We start from the raw sequence: 22,667 nt of genomic DNA, 5'->3' as shown, positions 1-22,667 counted from the left end.
AAAGATAGAACAACACAGCAAACAATGAAGTACTATCTTGTACATGCATTAAAAGTGTTAAACATTTTTAAAGGTTTAGGCATTATACGTGTATAAACATTTAAGCATAGTCGATTTGAGTAACATTCAAAGTTTATGATATCGTTTATAGATACCACATTAAATGAACTTATTATAGAAGACTTAATTGATAAACTCTATTTTGTTATACATTTTTGTTAAACTTCAAAACAATTTTGCTCAATCGATATTGTCTTAACACAAATTATTTTTCATTTACAGACAAAATTTAGGGTGTTTGAAAAAATGTACACGATGTTCCTGATTTTAAAAGCTGGCAAACCTTGTGCAACTTCCTCTGTTAAACTATAAGGTCCATGCTCCATGTTTATGTTATGTTGTTAAAATGTACGAGAATAGCACTATAGTGTTCAAACATCAATACAAAAAGTTACAAAAGTGAATGAAAAAAGGACAAGTGGTAAGTATTGTGAAGAATACAATCGGAACAAACCGTAACAAAGACCAAGAGCTTCTTGACATCCTGATCCTATGTTGCAAATTCGTATTCTGTCTTGACTAATGATACCTTGGTACAAATCCTGGAAAGCAAGAAGGGGAAACATTACAAATATAATAAGAGTGAAAGAAAATTACTTAGGGGTAGCAGATAAGACATCATATCCACTATGACAACGGAGTGCCATAATATGCATGGAACCACAAACAACAACAATGAAACAATGGTTTTTGAACCCTTGGAGACTTGAATTAGGTAAACATACCTGAACTGCTCTGGATGCATCTTAGTCTTTCTTGGTGGGTTACCATCTACCTCAGATGACCTCACAGATCCGTGACTATGGCCTCAGCAATTCCAAAATTTTGTTTTATCTCATTTATAACCTATGAGCAGTTCCATGGCATTCCAGAGTTTGAGGAAGTACTAGTGTACACACGAAATCACAAGAAGCCCCTCTTTAAAGACTAACTCATTCATGATAGACAAATATCATAACTCTAAGAGCTTCTCTTGTTAGACTTTGCTTGTGTGATAATAAATCACAATCTTAATAAAACAGAAATAAGGAGAAAATAAAACAAGACGAAAAGGCAGCAATTTGGAGAAAGAGCAGGTGAAGCTGATCTAGAGAACTGAACAGATCCTGTAAAGCTTCCAGCTGTGTTAGTCACTGGACTTGTATAAGGTACAGTAATATTCTTGCAAGATCCAAACGGTGCTGCCTCCTGCATAATTGCAGAAATTATCTAATTGTCCTTGATCTATTCAGGTAGGTAGAAGCTGTGCTAGGATATAAATCAATCCATTAAGAATTCCATCTGATATACACACAAATGTTATTCCAACACCTTACTTTTACATGAGGGTCAGACATCTTTGGGGAAAAAGCACGTATGGAGAAGCTTATTTCAATCTATATTTTTCCAAAAAGAAATTGAGGATACAGTCAAAGCCAACCATAACATGATTTTACATTTTTGCTATTTTTAACAATAACTAAACTAAACCTTTCTCTCCTCCTGTCAAGATTAATTATCTCTTGCATTAGAGTTGATTTTAAGGAATAATTAACAAAGACACGTAGAATTACATACTTTAAATTTAAAGACGCATTCAAACAGAAATATTCGAATCAAATTCATTAATGTAATATAGATATAAGTCAGGCTTGAAAGAATCACTTGTAAGATAAAATTTACCTTCACTTACATACTTTAAATTGGTCTTATACTTTAAATTGATCTTATTTCAACTTAATGTGAGATTTTCAATACACTTCTCTCACGTTGACACACATATATCTTGAATGTAAGATCAGACTAAATAGGTGATCTAACACTAAGCTGGCATTGGATGGAATAATAAACCCAACAATAAAGTTTTTTAATTCATGACTCTCATTCTAAGTTAAGAAGTAGATTTTAAGTTCGATTTAATTTCATAAAATTGACATGGAAAATAACATTTTCAGTCACTTATATATTCCAATAGAAAAGGTTTTAACTATGAATCCAAGATGAATTTGAGAAAGTCGAACTGAACTTGTTCTAAATTAGGTTTCCACTAACCGTAGGAATATAAGATGTGAAATTATAAAAATAAAGAAGAAAGTTCACAAACAAATGGCATTAAGGCAATACATTTCTGGACAAGAAATGCAAGCTAACCTGGCAAGCAGAGACTGTATTGCAGCCGCACAGCGAGTGGCCGTTCATTTTATCCACGATATCGAACACGCCCCCACCGTCACTCCTCTGCATGAAATTAATTTAGAATTATGAAATGGATTTGAGTTATTTTCCACATTATCGAATTGGAATGAATAATCCAACATAAGGAATACCATGTAAAAATTAACTGCTATAAAATTAGGCAACATATTTCCTGCAGCTTTGTAACATGTGTTCACCATATCAGCAAGTGGAGCCGAATGCTCTTTGCATGAGTCAGCTTCAACCGGATATGTTGGAAAGTAGTTCTGTAAGAACAGTGATGCACTTCTAGAAGTTAGCGGCTTCGATTCTTTTCTGTGTGGACAAGAACCCCCTTGAACTCCAGGATCTCCGGCTGCAAGGTAGTTATGATGTTGTCATTTCACAACATTTACTATAATGATATCTGTGCTTCAATAACACTGCACTTACACTCATTTTCAATCATATAAGTCCACTGATAAGCGATTCCTTCTTCAGCTTCCTTAGAAGCATCCGAAGTGAAAACAAGGAGACGACGATTTGCTTGAACCATCTCTGTTACAGTGGGCCAATCTTCACCCTTCTTGGGCATATCAGACACCGGGAACCAATATTTATCTAGTCCAGCATTTGAGAACAGATTAATTAACCCCTTTGGACTACGCACATAATCCTCAATTACAATGGTGATAATCTCGGTCGGATTTGCAGTTAAGAATGCTTCCACTTCTCTCAAAGTATTTATTGCAGGTTGCTGAAAAATATTTCAGCATTAGACCACACCAGCAAAATTATATATAGTAAGATGAATATCAAAGAGAAGTTTATAGTTAGATTACAAAGGCAGTGAAGTTGAAGCATTGCTCTCGGAATGAATGACAGAGCCAGATATCGTTCTCAAAGTCGTACATATCCAACATCAGTCCTCTCACTCCATTCTAAACACCACCCATAAAAAAATGTGTAAGAATCACTAAACAAACAAGTAAAACACAAAATTATAGATAGATACGAGCATATAATAATTAATCCCACTCACTTAACCCCTTCATCCTGAAGCTATGTAAAAGAATCACCAAAAAATAAGTAAACTATGTACATTCGAAATTAAAACAGACATTCCCTTCATCATGAAGGTAAACTAGAATCTTGAAAATGCAAAACGAAGAAGGAAACGATGTGACGTTTTGTCTATCCAAGGAATCCCACTTAGAAGACAAGAAGGAACAGCAATACATACCCTCAACTGGTTAGTAACAGTGTCTTCTTGATTGTAAAAGGTGAGTCTCTGAACACCAGCCAAAGATGGTGCATCCACGATGCTGAATGAATTATGGGTCATGATCCACGTGTACTTGTTGAAGGGCAAACCATTCACCTGCATGGGTGTCCCAAAAAAGAGACAGTTAATGTTGTTGTATTACATAGATATGATATGTTGTCTGTCATGTCAGATATGTGGTTGGAGGTTACGAGAGATGTAACGATGGTGGCTTGGCCTCTGGTGCAAACGGGTCGAGTCCGGCCTAAAGCAGGGCAATTGCCGCAATAGAGACCCGGCCCACAATCGGTGGCAGCTGTACATGCTTCCAGAACCTGCGAAAGTTGGTGAATTTTTCAGGTGAATATCAAAAACTGAAACGAGTTTGCATGGATCATAACTGAGTGTGAAGGAAGAGAAGGAAAAGGAAGTGAACCTGGCAATTCAAGTTGAAGCATGCGGCGGAAGAGGTGAGGAAGAGGGAGAAGAAGAATGACGCAAAGATGGTGGGGGTTCTGCATTTGGTACGGGAATCCAAGAAACGCGAGCACATGGCACCACAGCACCAGAGAGAGAGAGAGAGAGAAAGAGGAAAGGTTGAAAGTTGAAAGGAAAAGAAAGAGATTTTACTGTGCAAGAGGAGAGAGAGAGAGAGAGAGAGGCTGATCAAAGTTTTGGCTTTGTCACCTTTAATTTTATCTTATTTTGAGGCAACTATACTTAACGTTTATGTAGGTATTAGTATGTAATGATGCACTTTAATATATTATTTGAATTAAGAAGAAAAATTGTTGAGATAAATGTTTGTTTAATACAAGGCTGACAAAAGGCAGTAGACTCTTCTAAATGCAATGTGATCCGTTGGGTTGAGAGTTATCTTTTTGAATTTTCCCCACTTTTCCAAGTTTCCTCTTCTACATCTTCCACTACTCCATTCTGCTTCAAGCACTCTCTGGGATCTCTTTATTTATGCTTTTTCACGTGGTGGGGTATTCTGCTTCTGCCCAGAAATTACTGCTAGAGGTGAATTTCACACAGTTTTATGATAGGCAACAAAGTATGGAATTTCATGCCCATTTTCACATGTCTTTCAGGCACAGGATTTTTAATGAAAGTTTTGGATTCAAGAAAGAGCAATTCGCTATGATAAATTGGAAAGGTATTTAATAGATTAGTCAATTCATTAATATTTTTAGGAATGAGTATTCAATTTATTCATTAAAATGATCCTGAGTGTTACAACCTTTATAAATCACTTGACGATGGAGAAATAGCGTAAATAAGAAACGAGCTTTCAGGGAAATTATAACAACTTTAATAAATATATCATGGAAACGAGTATTTTGACGAGAACGTATCATTAACTATTTATGAGAACGTATCTCAGTTTTATGAAAGCAGATAACCTTACAGAATAAATTATCAAAGGATTTATTAGATTAAAATGTATCATGCATATCATTCTCATCAAATATTGCGCTAATGAAAATTAATTTATACCCCTTGTTGTGTTGTGAAATTTGCGGTATGAATATATGATTCATTTTACTAAAATGGATGTATTCATTTTGTAAACTAGATTGTCTTAAAAGAAATTGTCTGATGCTTTCAAAAGAAGGTATTTATAATTATAAATAAGTTTATCCAAATTTATAACAACTTCATACATTACTTTCTGCATTTTTTTTATAAGTTTTTTCAAAATTTAAAAAGTACAACTTTCATAAATTCGCAGTTCTTTCATTATAAAAAACAATTTAATGAATCAGCTTTCGGTATGCTACCAAAAACTTTCAATAATTTAATATTATTTCAGTTAGTAGTATCGCACCACTGTAAATCAATAATGATTATTCACCAATTAAAATATGAAAATAACCATAATATTCATATATGATAAAATTAAACTTAATTGAGTTTTAAATTAATTTGAATATTTTGAGCTAAGTTTACATCATTTAATCTTATTGTGAACTGAAAGACGAGCCCGTCTAAGTCATTGTGTTGTGCTTGGTGTAAAATAAAGTTACCTTCCAAAACTATGTTTAGTGTCCAAGTCATTGTGTTGTACTTTCTGTAAAATCAAATCACCCTTAAATTTTAAATGATAATATAAATTTAATTAAAAAATATTAAAATTTTGAATGTCACACAACAACAAATTTCAGAAAATAAAGATACCCAAATTGATGAAACTTAAAACTTAATTAAGCTATAAACCATATCATATTCATCATGTCTTCTACAATTTTACAGTAGCATGAGGTCACTTACAATCTAAAAAGTGTATTTTATTATGTATAAATAGATAATTTTATAAAAAAAATCATAATAGAACATTTATACCATTAGAGATTCCACTAGTAAAATCTAAATAATATTTTGCCAATTTTAACTACTGAATCAATGAAAAGTTAGCTGTAAGAACTGTAAATGATAAAAGTGAGTTTTTCTGGTTTGAACTGGCACATTCCTCTTCGGGAAAGAATAGCATGAAATTTTGATTAAGCTGATATTTTCAATTACGAATGGCAAATAAAGTAGGTTGATACTAAAATGAATTGTTTAAATGTTACCTATGCAGCAACAATTGCATGTCCTTGCTACGAACAAAAAGCTCAAAAAATACTTCTTTCCGCTACCAATGAGATTGCTTTCCCCTACGTGTGAAAGAATATCAAAGAATTGATTTTTAAACAACATTAAGCAAGCTTCTTTGCACGACCACTTGAAGGAGCCCCGTCCTCTTTTTTGGATCCAGATGCCTCAGGTTTCCGAGCCCAGACAGGGGCCCTGTCAGGCTCATAACGATAATCATAGAACAGTTCCTCCCCGGCGCAAATCCGTTCCTTTGCAAAAATGCCTACCCTATGATCTCCAGCAACCATTATAACCTGCCAGTTTAAGCATTTATACAGATTGTGAATGACACTGTACCCCTGGGAATGCGCGAATGTAAAATAGAGCTCCATAATCAACATATTAAATACGAATCAGAACTAAGAAATACCTTCGCATAGCAATTTGGATCGGGCGAATGGTTCGCAAACTTCAATTTATCACCCTTTCGGTAAGCATCTAGAACGAACTGCATAAAACAATTTGTGGTTCATCCTATGTTTGATACATGATTAATGTAAGATGGAGAACTTTTCATGACAACAGATATGTAAAAGCTTGCCTGGTCATTCAAATTAAAGAGAAAAGATGAATTTTCACGGTCATATATCTTTCCTCGCTTATCTGCTTCCCGATGAGAAATCAACTCTCCTGTATACTCTCCAAGGTATTCATGTTTACCAACACTATTCTGGAGTGTGAAAAGATTGAGTTAGGAAAAGGAAAACTACACGTGCTCAAACAAGATAATTTATTTACAGATGAATACCTTTAAGAAGGCTCCCCAGCCTGATACATCCGACCTTCCAAGAAGAACCTATGAGCATATTAGATGTTAGTTGCAGTCACAAATAATGTAAAAAAAATTATATTAGAGTATAATTAGCAAAACAAAATAACAGGCACGAAATTGATTGAAAACAAAGAATACTTTATGGGATAGACCAAATTCAAGCAAAATCACTCTCTAGTAATCTAGATTAATTCTACTATAAACATAATTTCATCCACTTCTCTCAATCTTTGATAAATATGAACTATTATTTTTGATAGAAGAATAAATTTGCAGCAAAGAGAGCAAACAAATCTTAATACATATGTAAGATTTAAAAAAGAAAAAGGCAGTCAAAGAAATTTACCCTTTGCTGCTGTTTGAGAAGAAGCTTCATGTTTCTACATTCGTAATTGTCCCCTCTTTGGCTAGGAATCCCAAGAGTACCATCGCCACAACTGCAACCATAATTGACCCACACAGCAAAAGGAACGGTGACAACCAAATCATGAAGTAGTAATACATATTATAAGCACTTAAGAAGAAAGGCAGAGAAGTCATGAAAACAGACAACCAAATCTTTTCCTAAAAGCCGAATAATTTATTCAGATCCTTCATTGTGCGAGAACTAAAATAGACATTTGTTTAAACATTGCGGATGAAACAATCAAATCAATGGGTCATATTATGACCAAGTTTACAATGATGAGACAGCTCCAATAAATCTCAGGAATTATTTGTTTCTTGGATTAAATTTGATATTCCATGGAATACTAATACCATAAAAAAATATTGGAATATATTTAAATTTCTTTAATTCAAAAATTAAAATGTTAAAAAAAGGAATGAGATAGGTTTTATAGGATTCTCGCCCTTTTACATGAAAAAGGAAGGAGAACCTTGCAATATATATTCCTAGGAATACATCATATCAAGCAGCATATGTATATATATCTTCTTGTACTAAACCTGGGAATACTACAATCCAAACTCATATTCTCAGAAATAACAAGACTTAAAAACAACACATTCTTAAATATGCACACTCAAGGATCAACACACAATCAATCAAAAAGTAGGAAGCTAACAGATACAGGATCACATCAGCTCAATTTTTTCTATAAAAATCTAACTTAAGGATACATTATATGTGTGTGCGCGTGTGAGAATATAGCACACGACCTGCTCTTTGCTTACCACGATAACATAGTTAACGATAAAAAGAATATATCATTAAAATCATCCCAATCATAAGTAATCACCTCTACTTATTTTCGTTTTTTCATACCCTTAAGTCAACAATTACATTTTTTGGAAAAGAATAATTACTTCCAATGAATATAAGAAATCATACCATCCACCTCAAATATGATAAGACCTATTATCATTTAGAAGCAAAAGGTATGAATCTTACAGATGACAGGGCAATGCTACACATACATAACCATAAACAAGTAAATCTCACCTGACCCAACAATTCCTACAGACATCTGGATCACATTCCCTATCAGCGGCAAAGCATGGACATTGTCGACTTCGGCATTGACTCTTAGCACAATGACAACCACGAAACCGATTCTTGCAACTCTTGGGGCACCTTGATAAAAAGGAGAAGCAAAAAGGAATCATCAAAGAAATTAACTGGTGTTAGGTACACATGCTGGCAGGTAGGAATGTTAGAATAAAATATCCATATAAACAGTAAGTACAATAACTCCTAGGGTGGATTTTGTTTCACAGTATCACTTTGTATTCACAAGAACCATATTCCATGAACATGTTTGGTTGGTATCTATTAACTAAAAATATTACAAAAAAAAAAAACTGTTTAATTTGAACATTAAAATATAAAAAAGAGAGAAGAATCTATTGTAAACAGGTAGTCATTACAGGCAATAACTTTCATTCTCATGGAAATAAAGATCCTGGGACCTTCTAAGAAGTTGTTTAGCTGGTGAGAAATGCCAAAATTAAGCAAAACGCTACAACTCTACACGCCTGTCTTCCATCAAGGTTCTATGCAGCAAAGTCAAAAGCTTACCCACAGTACTTCTCACAGCAGGTTCCATTAAGAAGACAAGGGCACTGCTTTCCACAAGCTGATTGGCAACCGCATGGATTATACTGCCGGCAGGGTTGATCCTTTCTCTCTGTAATCCTTTTCCTGATGGAATGATAAGCGGCGGATTTCCATGTGTACTTCAATCGACGGACTCTTCCTCTTCTGCGTAAAAACCTGGATCTTCTTCTCACTTCATTATTACCCTTAATTTTACAACAAAAAAAGGCTTCGTTAAGCACCATTTGAAAGCTAAAAAGACCAAAGAAAAAAGTATAATTGCATTAAATCAACCTTGGAATAGCCCTCCAAAAGGGAATTTGCAACATCCCCAGGGGGACCAGACATCTTTCCTTCTTCACAATTTATGTATTGGAAAACATCCCAACAAGTCTTTAGACCATTTAAGAGATTCCTAGCTATTAAGCAACTGCAGTAAAAAGCAAAAATTGTAACTTAGTAGGCCGTTGACAGAATATATGCCTAAAAGTAATCATAAATTCAAACAAGGGCAAGGATCAAACAAGAAACGAGTGGGCAAAAGTGATACAATTGAAACTACATTCATTAAAATAAAGTAGACCCTAACCACACTCTCTAATTTTCCCTATATTTATGATTTATTAAATAAAAAGTTTGAGCTTGATTTGAAACCATATCTATTCTTTAAACATCATTCTGTAATACCAGCAAATTAGCTTATGTCACAACTAGTTTTCACTTATTTTCATCTTCCAAGTTTTAATAGATTTAATTGTACATTAAAAATAAAATTAACAATAAAACTTGTTAACCACTAACTTTTTCATTAGATTAGACCAAGGAAAACAATACAATATACCAATTCAGAACAGTTGCAAACAAACTTTTAGGTTCAACCAGAACTTTGGTTTTAAAATTCAATGGAAGGTTTTAGGTGCATGACGCAAACTAAAGTTTCCTTTAACATACAACCAACATATTGAGGAATGAGATTTATTTACAAATTATTCATGAATAGTTGGTCAGTGTAACAACTAGGTAAGATTAGAATACGCAAAAGAGATGGTAAATATAATAAATATATAAATTTTATTGATAATTACTTAAAATAGTTTATCACTGATACTTTACATTTACACATGAAAAATGCTGGCAACACTATTTTGAATTCACCCTGTATAGATCAGTGGCTTACAACAGAGCTAAAGGAAAGAGAGAGACAAACATGAGTTACATATAAATACAACACATATCTTTCACTCAAAAAGTAATATAAACTAAACTATTCTTTCACGAACACTTAATACAACTTTAATCCCTATGTGCAAGATGACACTATTTGTTAGTTTGCTTTTATAAGATTATTTCCAAGTTGTCTCTTGCATTAATTATTTTGAACAAAATACACCTAATTACTTTATAATAAATACTATAAATTGGTAATAGGCTAAATCATTCTCTCTCATGCGAGGATTGGAGGAGATTACTTGTCCAGTTTAATTAATTACATAGAATATAAGTAAGACCAAAGTGTGATATGATGGGCTTCAGTTTTTCAATTTTGGACAAATAATGCAAATTTAATGTTACTAAATTAACAACATCCTATACATGTGAAAATAAGTTATGTGTTTTATATTTAGAAACTGAGGTAGTACACTATCATTTGTTACACTTCTGATTAAGTTTTTAAGGAAACTAAATGACATTGCTACTGTTGCAACTTTTGTTATTACTTCACTCTTTATAAACAAAGACATTTCAAAACTTTTGGTAGATATTATTTCTAAATTTCCTTATATTAACAACATTCCAATTAGATACCAAGCACAAAGGAAACTGATTATACGCTTGATAAATTTTATGATATCAAACTCTCATTAAGCAAAATTTCTAGACTTAAAATCCAGATTCAAAATATCTTCTACAAAAAAAAAAAAAAAAAAAAAAACAAAACAAAAAAAACTAAGCATAAGATAAGGGATTTTTCTGTTTTTACTTTATGTTTTAATGGATATAAGCCTTTGGCCTTTAACATGACAATCCTATATCATAACATGTTTTAAAAATTTCTTGGCCATGAATCTGAGTCTCTGTTTTTCATAATAGGTGTCTATAAGTGACCTATTTTACATAACTATTTATAATTCATAATAATACAGTTCTCTCATAAAAGCTGTTCCCCATGCATCGTGTGGGTTTAGTCTAGTTAAGTAGTAAGCCTCTAACACCCTTGTCAACCTTTCAGTTTTCGTTTTAAAATCTATGGCTTTGATAGTTGATATATAAAAGTGAGATAAATATATTACTAAGAGGCTTGTGCTTGTTTCAAGTAGCCAAGGAATGACTTTGAGATTTGTTTCAAAAATAAAATTTTTAAAAAATGAAAACCTATCGACTATGTGAATTGCACATTTTGAGCCCGACCAATTATAAACAATTTGACGCAATACTACAAAATTGAACCAACCCATTCCCCATGAAATTGACTGAAAACAAGATTAATTTCATTTACACAATTGAAAAAGAGGTCATACTCTTGTTATATTCATATTAGCACTAATGACAGTACTCATGCTTTGCATCATATTATATATTTATATTTAATATTTAATAAAGAAAAATTAAGACAAGCATCCCTAATCCAAACATATGCTGACCTGTTTCTACCAAAAATCTCCATTCCTTTCTCTAAAAGCCCCTTTTCAAGAGCTTTCCAAGCTTTATTGTCTGTGATTTCTTGTTTGCAAACATTGTCATCTACAGAATCTTCTTTCCTTGTGTTGTCTTCACTGCTCATAGCATGTAGATCAGTGACAATATCATTTGATGAGCGCTCAAGAGCTTCACTCTGCATTATTTACAGCTTATTATGAGTACATTCTTCCTAGATCTTGCCATGCAAAAGCAATTTGACAGATTTATGTGATAAATAATTGTTTCTTCTTTATATTGGCTATAAATGAAGAAGTAGCATAAACAACTAACACTACTTACTATGGAATCGGAATCAGAAACTACTGGTTTCTTCTGCCTTTTCTGCATGCATACTAAGACTCGTTCTGCCACTCGCTTACTGTTCCTCTTACCGATTCCTTTCCCCATGGGTTTAGCTTTAGGAGGAGCTGAGTGAGATGCTGAAGCAGCATCTCGTCCAGGACCATTCTCTGAGTCACTACTCTCAGATATGTTCTTTGCGTTAGATGAAGCACTTTCACTTTGGCTTCCTTTTAACCGCCTTTTGGCAGAAGACTTTTTCCGAGATAAAACACCACCAGAGCACTTATCTTCACCATCAGCCTGGGCAGAAGATGTTTTGGCAAATCTTTCTGACTTAAGCACCTAAATCAAGGTTTAAGCAGATTGTGTTAGTTGCTAAAAGGAATTATAAACAAATCCCTAAGAACTGAAATGCATACCGATCGGAAACAATTTGGCCCACAGGGTGCATTTTCACTATCAGGAGGGATCCATATAGGTTGCTTCTCAGCCTGTTAAAGTACCAGGTCATTAACTCAAATAGAAACTGTACACTACTTCATAAAAGTAGCCAATAAATAGAACTTACTGGGAAGACAAGATCCTGTGAACATCCATGTAATCTACAATCAAAAACCTGCAAATAAGAATGCAGCAAAAAATGAGATATCTAGAGAAAGATAATTCAAACTATACAGTGCCTTCATGGGAAAAATAACTCACGAGACATCGTCGACAAAAGAGGTTGTCAAAAGAGTCAAGAGCCGCTTCAAGATCCTTTTCCAGAAAAGAATTTCCACTCTGAGAGTTCTCTCCAGAATCTACAGCCTTGGAAGACCCATCAGCATTGTTTTGAATACTAAGAGCTTCATACCTTGCCTGTATAAGATGTTTGATGGTGTTTCATATCTCTGTAAAGCCAGCACAAAGAAAATGGGAAACAGCTGGACGAAAGCTTACACTACGACCAGTTTTCAAGGAATGATAAAAATATACCTTAATTTCGTTAGTGTTTCTAGAAAAGCACTGAGCCAATGACTCCATAACGCTGTCAGTTAAACCGAATTCTTTGACAGTCATGCTGTAAAATAAAATCAGACACTATGAAAATCCACAAAACTGTGTCATGCAACACAAGAAAAACAATATCTAAATATTACATATACAACATGATAGTCATGAAATTCAAGAAGCAGCATGCAAACATACCAAATAAGGTTTCACCAAAAACAAAATCACAGCAGAAGGGTGCTAAATAACTGCAGAGTTTTTATTAGCTTAGTGGGATTAACAAGATTATTTGACAGGTTAAGCAAGCATATAATTTTTCTGTCAATACAAAAAGTGTATGCACTAGTTTCATTTTCCACTGAAGGATTAAATTATACATTTAACCAAATATTTTCTTTGATTTTATTCTCCATACATAGGAAATATAATAATAAGAAAATAACTGAAAGATATTGCCATCAATGCTCCAATGAAAAATACTCACAAAAGAGCAAACCTATGTAACACAGACAGTCAACAGAGGCCCAACATAAAACAATAACTTCTGAATCACACTAAAAGACAGAAAAAAGAGAGGGGGTGACACAACAAAATGGACACACTGCTTCCTGCTCTAAAAACATAACCTGGTGAACTGGTTACAACACAGTCAGGCACACATTGAAACTTTATTTTACATCCAAACAGAAAATATCTGACAGGGAAAAAAAGACAGTGAAAGCAACCAATTATAGTTTACTAAGCTATACCAACCGAAGTATATAATCTTCTGATTCTATGAATTCTCTTTTCTCCTCTTCATCCTCCATAATTTCTTCCTCACTGTCACTGCATATAAGTGCTTCTCCACCATTTTGATCATAATAAATTCGTCTTCGGCCTACAACTGATTGATCCTCGGTCATTCTTTGATTTCTGTACCAGAATGGACACAAGTAAAATATATCTTCAAACGATCCCATTTTAACATCAAAAAACAGAAGAAAAAAAAGTTTTATAGAAATTAAATTACTTGAAAAGGAGAAACTGATATAAAAACAGGAAAAATTAGGGACTACATAAAAAGATAAACAAAAAAAAATGACCGTTTTCTCTGCCTTTTATTTCTTTCAGTTATTATGATACATTCACCTGAGACATTTGGATTAGATTTGCAAACAGGTGGCAACGAGTCATGATTCAGGTTATCCCATAACTAACCACTAGTTAAGAATCACAACAATGACGGGTAAACAGCAAAGTAACAACCAAAGTTTTTATCCACTAGGTGAAGTCATCTATATGAATTCAATGAAAGCAATATTTCTTGTCACGAACCAAATTCCCAGAAAGTACTTTTAGATCTAGGACCTTTTCAATGATTTATTTCACCTACAGTTTTCCTTGGCTCTCCTCCTCTACCACAGAACTATACTTCATCCAATCTACTATACTTAATGTGTTTTCTTTTACGCAACACAACTCATTCATGATCCTAACTTGTGTTTTGTTGAATCGTCAACTACAACATCCTAATCTTTGCAACACTGCACCTATGATAATAGTGGGTAGTGCAACCTAACATAAAGTTGACATACAGCACTGTAGGTGTTATAAACAAGAAAGAAAAACAGAGATTAAGACAAAACAAACCTATCCAGAAATATCCATGTAGTATAAGGAGGCAATTTTTTTATTTCAGGTAATTTGATAGGACGAACAGCATTCTTAACAGCAACATTAGACCCTAGAAGAACTGCTGTAGAACCATGGGTATCTTCATGGTAGCCATTGCTCTCTACATCACCATTACTTGCATGAACACCGTTGTGCATATCAATTGCATCTTTTTGCCTCTTTGTAAGCAGGTCTAGACTTCTGTTAGAATCAGCAACGCTGCTGTTCCTTCTCTCCATTGCCATTTTGCAGACATGATTTGTGACACCAACCAGCTTCTGTCTGTTTTCCTCTATTCTATTCTGATATACAAACCCACATTATGAGAAAAAAGAATAAGGCCCAATCGAAATCAACAACTAATTACAGCCATAAGCTCAGCTATTGCACCTTTACATAAACAATCCGTTCCACAGCAACTTCTTTCTTTAAAGAATCAATAACCGGTAACACATCTTCAACAGTCTGACTCACAGCGTCCACTTTCTCACCCTGCATTGAAACGATAACACCATATAACACTCACAACTATGCTACAAAAGAAAAGTCGAAATAAATTTCCAAGTCACAGCCAACGTGTAGTGATTGCAAGAATATTTCATCTGACACAACACAACCAATGGAAACAGACTCCTGCTCAAAACAACCATAATCTCCGGTAACCAAAAGAACCAGGAAAGTCATAAATGTTCGATAAGCTTCCCTAAATGTTGGAAAACCAAAGCGCATCTTGAATAGCCTATTCAATATATAATGCAGTTGCATCTCCATTTCAGCCTACTTTAGGAAGCATTTACCCCAAAAGTTATGTAGCATAGTTGCGTTATATTGAAACGACACCAATAGGATAAAAACGAGACACAAATTAAAGACATAATTAAAACCAGATCGAAGCAAAACTGGAAATAACAAAAAAAAAATCGGCAGCGGAATCAAGTCAACGAGAACGAGTTTGGGCGAGGACGAGTTAATGAATGCATTTTAAGAGATAGAGAGAGTACGGAAGGATCGATGATAAGCTCCGATCTGGAAGATGAGGGCGAAGGCGAAGGCTTCGACGACGCCATTGACTGAGGCAATGGCAGCGAAGCTTATCGGAGCCGATTCGAAAATGGGAATCGGATCGAGATCCGAATCATGCAGAAGGGATAGGCGATGGTTAAGGATTTTGAGTTTGAGGACTGGAATTGGCGGGGCGAGTTGAAAGTTGAAACCCTAAGTCACGTCTCAAAATCCTTTAAAAAATAAAATTAGGGAAATGCTTTCAATTTTTTTTCCGCCGCTTTTCACGAAACCTTTTCTTATTTGTTTTTCGTTTTATTTTTTACGTATTTTTTGTTTGTTGGGGGAAGCGACCGGAGTGGGGGGAACGAGATTTTGAATTTATATGCACTGTGGAAATCAACAAACCACGCTCTTATCCCCTGCGCTAATTTCCTTCCCTAGATTTCTTTTCTTCGCTTGTTGCTACTCACCACTTAAAATATTATTATCCTTCTTTCCGATTTCACAGTTCAGTTGAGAATATTAAGGTTTAAGATAGTACTTTAAAAATCAATTTATTGAATAAATAAATCTCAATATTTTTAAGGAAAATAATCTCTTACCTTTAATAATGTTTTGATATTTCTTTATAGTAAGAATAACTCTGGCAAAAACGTGATGTCATATTATGTTTATTTTCACAAATTTATTATTAAGACATGTGAAGTGGTTTATGCGTTCCTTTCAACGAACTTATACATGTTAATTTATGTGTTTGAAGGGGCTAATTTAAGAGATGGGTAGGAGAGGGCATATTCGTAAGAAGATGTGACGATAAACACGGTCTATGGTGGATGTTTTTATTACAATGTTTTATATTTTATATATTCTAGATCTTTTTGTTTTGTAGGTGAAAATGAAAGTTGAGATGAAAGATGATGTTGAGGAAACTGAGACAAGTTGCATGATATCGATTTTAGGTGGTTTATGGTAAGAGGGAATTAGTTCTGTATATAACATGTAAGGGAACCAAATTTTCAAATGAGAGAACCTATTAAAATGGGTGAAAACGATTGTGGTTTGAGGGAACCGATTTTCTTTGGTTGAATTCCATTTTTTTTTTAAACTGGGTGTGTTGTGTTGTAAGTTTTCTTATTATCTATCTTATTTATCAAATATTTCTCAAACTTTGCCTTTAGATATATTCACTTTCATCTCTTCATCTATTAAAATAAATAACAACACAATTTTCTCTCAATCACATTAAATCCATTCATTAATTTTCGTTAAAATCTATCATTGAAAGTGAATAAAACAAAACATTACGAAATTTCCACAAATTAATAAGAATTAACATCTTATCAAGTTAATAAAGTTGCCTATTTCAAATTATTGATAAAAAACAAATAAGTTTAAAAAATAATTTTATATTTGATAATAAAAATAGATGAACAAAACTTAGACATAATATTATTTTAAGCTGTTATTTAATTAGATATATAATTTTATCTTGGCATTACGTATTGATGTTTGATAAAAATAATCTAGTATAAACATTGATACAAAAATAATCGAATTTAATTAGAAAACAACAAAAATAAATATTGTATTTAAAGGTATATTATTAATATTGTAGAAATAGTAATAAAAAGTATTAATGCTTTGTTGAGTTGAGGGTATTTGGAGGAAATATTTGGGGGAGAGTGATTAAATGAATTTGAGGATAAATTTTTTTTTTTTTGTTTCAGTGAATTTGGAGATAATTGAAAGTGGATTTAGAAATAAAGTTTATCACAATTAGTGTAGATTTGATCGATGTGACAGATAAAAGAATTTATTTAATTGATAGAAATTGAAGATTACCAAAATGTCTCTAGTTATTAATGTAATATAAAATGATAATTGTTAATATTATATTTAATTATAAAAAAATTTATAAAGAGTAAACAATTAACATTAATTATTAAAATTAATTTTAAAAATGTAAAAAAAATATAATTTAGTAAAATAAAATTATTTTTAAATTTATTATTTTTTGTGATATAATTTACTATCCTTGATAATTGTTAATATTGTATATAATTGCAAAAATTATTATAAGAAAAAAAGGAAAAAAAATTAAAATGAAAATAAATTATATTATTATTATTATTATTATTGACGTGTGGGACCCACTTTGATGGAAAGAGAGAGAAAAACGAGGAGAGCTTTTGCATAGTTTATGTTTAAGAGAAAGAGAACCTATTTCTTTCATTTTTCAAGGAAATAGAATGTGCAGAGGAACGTGTTTCTTTCATTTTCCAGAGGGAAAACATTTCTTTTCTAGTGCTTCAATTACAGCGAATGTGCAGGCTTCTAGCGGTGCTTCCATTACAACGCGCACCACCTCCATAAACTCATTCACGTTGAGATAAACGTCCACCACCTTGACAAAGTGTTTTCCCTGTTCAAAGTTGCATCACATCCACCATAGGTCCACCACAAACAACCCGTTTAGTGGACTTTTGCTGCCATTAACAACGTCTCTCACTGCTGCACAAGGTCATCATCAAGCTTTCAAAGCCCATGTAACTCGATCCAAAATTGTGGAATGGGTTAACCGCTGCTGGAACCGAATACAGTCTTTTTGGAATCGAATACGTAACTCTGAAACTGAAGAGGATGTAGTCGAATACACTCTCTCTATAATCGAATACAAGTGCTTTGTTCTTTGTTGAAATCGAATACACTGTCTACGGAATCAAATACAGTTGCTTTGTATTATGTCACATGGCTTAGAATTAAATAAACTTTCCTAGAATTGATTCCAGTTGCACTTGATGTTTGTGCATAAGAAGTAAATCCTAACTAAACATCTTAATATAGCAGGGTAATTTCGTCATTTCATCGTGAATCAGTGCAAATCCGAGCATTTTGCGAAGATACAAAAGCTTCATCAATTCTTTAAATCCACGTTCTCACTCGCTTTTAAATCAGTGCAAACGAACGTCCTAATTTTCGCAAATCTATCTTCTCATATTAACGTGAACAGGAACATCCACGCAAACGAACACACGCTAAATGTTGTGATAATGTTATGGTGATATTTATTTGTTTGTGAATAATTGGTCTTGGAATAAGTTTTTAACTCATGCATTCAAAAGTTAAATTCATACTTATGTTATATAAATACACACACATATGTATGTATATATATATATATATATATATATATATATATATATATATATTTTTATTTTTTTTTTTCAAAAGTTATATATACAGAGAGATAAATAGATAAATTATTTAACAGAAATTGATTAGAGTATCAGTTAATTTTTTTTTATACGTTTAATTTGTAACATCTCATAATCTCACACTTGATAATTCATAATTTATATATTATAACATTACATTTACGCTAACATCCCGTAATCTCACACTTTCAAAAATTATAGTTGATATATATCTATACATATGTTTTAAACTCATATTTCAACTACAAACTCATAAATATAACTCAAATTATTCTAATTTATTTTTGTATCTCTTTCTTTATTGGCACTGGATCAGACGACATTCCTTCATCTGCTCCGTATAACGAATTATACGATCATCGCACATACACAAACAAAAACAAGTAAGATGAGCTAACATGCAACAAATCTTTTATAAAACATGCATAATTACTTTGATATAAACATCATATAATAATTATGTCCGACACCCTCATACCATCATACCACAATTCCTATTAGACACTTGTCCCATAATACCCAATAAACACCACAATACCCAATAGACACTCATCTGGATGATACATTGATGAGCGATCACGGGAGGTTATGCACTTGTGATGACTTCTACTTCTTCTTATAAATACACTTCCAAAATACTCCATACCATTCACAAGGTTAGTCCTCACCACTATGTTCAAAATCGGTACATAGACCAGGACCTCCTGCCCCTCGCACCACATAATTCATCATTCTCTACTTGAGACTGGATGATTATTAGAGTATCAGGATAACCTCCAACAACAGGACCCTCAACATCAACATATACACAAATACCACATCATTACAGAATCTCTCCACGAGACTCATACCATGCTCATATTCCTCGACTCACATTATACCATTACAAAATCTCCCCATAATACTTATATCATGTTCAGATGCATAAATTCAAATAAAATGCAATCCTCACAGAAATCATACAAAATGAATGTATAAATAAATTAACAATACTAAAATATTACTATAAATGGTCACCGGAGAAGAATCAAATGTTTGACGAATCAAACTCACTATAAACGCCAGTACATATGACTAGTCACAACTTACTGGATTAGACCAAGGCTGCTCTATGACCAGGGATGTACCAACTTCGGTTTTTAAGATTCCTCTATCCTACCATCACAATTATAATTCATAATTTCGTATTTATCACAATAACATGAATTCATTCCAACGAGATATATTGCATAATAGTTTAACAGTACATAATCTGTTCAACAAAATTTAGAAGTGCGTCACAATGGACAACTTAAGAACCAAATCTTTCCTTAGCCAAAATGTTCCTCAACTAGTTTTAACAAATTTATTATTTACAGATTCAATATAGATAGATATACAGTAAGCATTAACAATATTCACACAAAATTTCAAGACATGAATAGTAATAAAGCAATAGTAAATCATAATATAAAAATTTAGAAGGGTTAGCTCCCCTCTAGACTTCTCTTGCTTTGAATTTATTTCCCCGAAAACCCTTCAGAACCTATACTCTTCTTGCAACTAAAAATTTCTCCCTAACTCTTTCTTCTCTTTGTGCAAAATACCATTCACTCCCATGGTTATTTATGTAAAAAAATTTACTATTCATTAATTTTTTAATATTATTTATTATTTTAATATTATTTAAAAAATAATATTTTAATCGTCCACTTGATCAAATCTGATCCTAATTCCTTCCATGCTAAGGAATTCTTATCCTTTAAAAAAAAAATTATTCACTTTTTACTATTCACTATTCACTATTCACTTTTTACTATTCAATTTTCTTAAAAAAAATCATAAATAAGTTATCAAAAATTTGAACCTCTCCTTCTAGAATTACTATAATTTTAGATCCAAAATTTACATTTTTCTATCCATTAAAATATTATTACTAATAAAATACTAAAATTTACTATTATAAATATTTCTAATGAATCTTACATAATATTCTTTTAATACTGAATTCTGAAAGAATATAACGTGATTAAATATGAATTACTGCTAATTCTTTCAATTTAGAATAAATAAAAAATGAAAAAAATAATAAATATTTAATACTTATAAATGAAGTTTATAATAGGTGAAATAAGATTAATAATGATATAAAATATATTAAAGTGTAAGAAATAATAATATAAGAAAATTAAATAAGGTATTTTAAATATCTTATTAAATACTTTTAAAAAAATCAGACTAATTTACATTATGTTAAAGTTAATTTATTGAAAGAGAGCAACTAGATATTTTTTTACGATTAATTAATTATGAATTGAAAGTGTAATAACAGGACCTCCCGGCATAGGACGAGCATCCAGCCATGTGGACGACCGCCCAAGATGGAACGCCCGTCCAATGTGGCGAGCGTCCAACGACGTCCGCCCAAGATGGCATGCCCATCCAAAATGACGAGCGTCCGCCCAAGATGGCGAGCGTCCGGCCAACCAAGACAGAACGTCATCCCAAAGAGGGGTCGTCCGCCCAAAGATGGAATTCATGACGAGCGTCCAGCCATTTGGACGTCCGCCCAAGATGGAACGCCCGTCCAATGTGGCGAGCGTCCAACGACGTCCGCCCAAGATGGCATGCCCATCCAAAATGACGAGCGTCCGCCCAAGATGGCGAGCGTCCGGCCAACCAAGACAGAACGTCATCCCAAAGAGGGGTCGTCCGCCCAGAGATGGAATTCATGACGAGCGTCCAGCCATTTGGACGTCCGCCCAAGATGGAACGCCCATCCAATGAGGCGAGCGTCCAGCCAACCAAGGCAGAGCGTATGTACCAGGGAGTGCAGAGCGTCACCTAAATGGCCAAATGCACATCCGCCAACCGGGTAGAACCCCTGTTTGTAAGAGAAAATTTGAAGAACTCACATGGAATTTTATCACCACAAGATAGCACCGCACTCTCTACACTCACAAAAAGTGTTCTTCAGGAAAATGTCGAGGGACGAAACGTCTGGGAAATATGTATGACCATGGCGTCAAATCTTCTCGTGTTTTAGATGATTATTCATAATCCTACGCACACTACGTGCACTAGGACTTGGGGGGCTTATGTACCAGAGGTGCCGGATGCCGTACGGAAGGACGCCCACATAGACGGCGCCATATGTACCGATAGAGGACGTCTACCCAAAGTAGAACGTCCGCCCGAGGCTTGACGTCCGCGCAAGGTAAAATGTCCGCCCCGGAGGCTGGACCGAACGAGCGGCCAACCATTTGAGAAGTGGACGTCCGCCCAATAATTCGGACGTCCACCAAACAGTCTGGACCGAGCGTCCTTAGGAACCGGACGTCCGTCCAAGGACGTCCGTCATCCGCCAGTCCGCCCAATAATCTGATACGTATTCACGAGCCGGACGCCCGCCCAAGAATTGTACGTCCGCCCAAGAGCTGGGCGTCCGCCCAAGGAGTGGACGACCGCCCAAGAGCTGGACGTCCGCCCAAAGAGTGGATGACCGCCCAAGAGCTGGACGTCCGCCCAAGGAGTGGACGACCGCCCAAGGAATGGACGACCGCCCAAGAGCTGGACGTCCGCCCAAGGATTGGACGTCCGCCCGAGAGCAGGACGCCCACCTAGGATAACATCCCTGACCGACCATCATTCCCAACCGACGCACGTTGCTGATTACACGGTTAAATGCTAATGACACATTAAAGTCCTTAACGAAGATTAAGGTATTATTGGGCCGTCCCCAGGCCCCCAAAAGGTAAAAGCCCATTACAATTCGCTATAAATAAAGGTCTCAGGTATGAACTCTGGACTAACTTGAATAACGATGCATACACGCATTACAATCGCTCTGTCATAATACTGACTTGAGCGTCGGAGTGCCTTTAGCAGGTACCCGGCCCCTCCCCAACTGGG

The 22,667-nt window shown here is 34.1% G+C and overlaps 2 protein-coding genes across 2 annotated transcripts; both read right to left on the bottom strand.

Annotated features, from left to right (window-relative positions):
- Positions 1-313: 313 nt before the first annotated feature.
- Positions 314-4,141, bottom strand: LOC124831129 (PI-PLC X domain-containing protein At5g67130). Its single transcript, XM_047305034.2, has 9 exons — positions 3,915-4,141; positions 3,691-3,813; positions 3,458-3,595; positions 3,057-3,155; positions 2,668-2,971; positions 2,367-2,590; positions 2,191-2,277; positions 786-1,248; positions 314-602 (listed from the first exon to the last, which is right to left on the bottom strand). Exons 1-8 carry the CDS (start codon positions 4,029-4,031, stop codon positions 1,063-1,065), a joined length of 1,278 nt encoding a protein of 425 aa, XP_047160990.2. The 5' UTR covers positions 4,032-4,141; the 3' UTR covers positions 314-602; positions 786-1,062.
- A 1,813-nt stretch (positions 4,142-5,954) lies between these two features.
- Positions 5,955-15,982, bottom strand: CLF (SET domain-containing protein). Its single transcript, XM_047305046.2, has 18 exons — positions 15,558-15,982; positions 14,947-15,048; positions 14,533-14,858; positions 13,654-13,815; positions 12,886-12,970; positions 12,613-12,768; positions 12,479-12,526; positions 12,330-12,401; positions 11,908-12,252; positions 11,571-11,761; positions 9,223-9,358; positions 8,911-9,134; positions 8,335-8,466; positions 7,237-7,327; positions 6,867-6,914; positions 6,660-6,788; positions 6,489-6,566; positions 5,955-6,372 (listed from the first exon to the last, which is right to left on the bottom strand). The coding sequence occupies exons 1-18, from the start codon at positions 15,621-15,623 to the stop codon at positions 6,181-6,183; spliced, it is 2,583 nt and encodes an 860-aa protein (XP_047161002.1). The 5' UTR covers positions 15,624-15,982; the 3' UTR covers positions 5,955-6,180.
- Between the last annotated feature and the right edge of the window lie 6,685 nt (positions 15,983-22,667).

The sequence above is a fragment of the Vigna umbellata genome, chromosome 10, assembly GCF_029865625.1.
Source record: "Vigna umbellata cultivar VRB3 chromosome 10, Vumbellata_1.0, whole genome shotgun sequence".
NCBI classification, from domain to species: domain Eukaryota; kingdom Viridiplantae; phylum Streptophyta; class Magnoliopsida; order Fabales; family Fabaceae; genus Vigna; species Vigna umbellata.
Note: the sequence above shows the minus strand (reverse complement) of the source record. Positions and strands in the feature narration are given on the sequence as shown.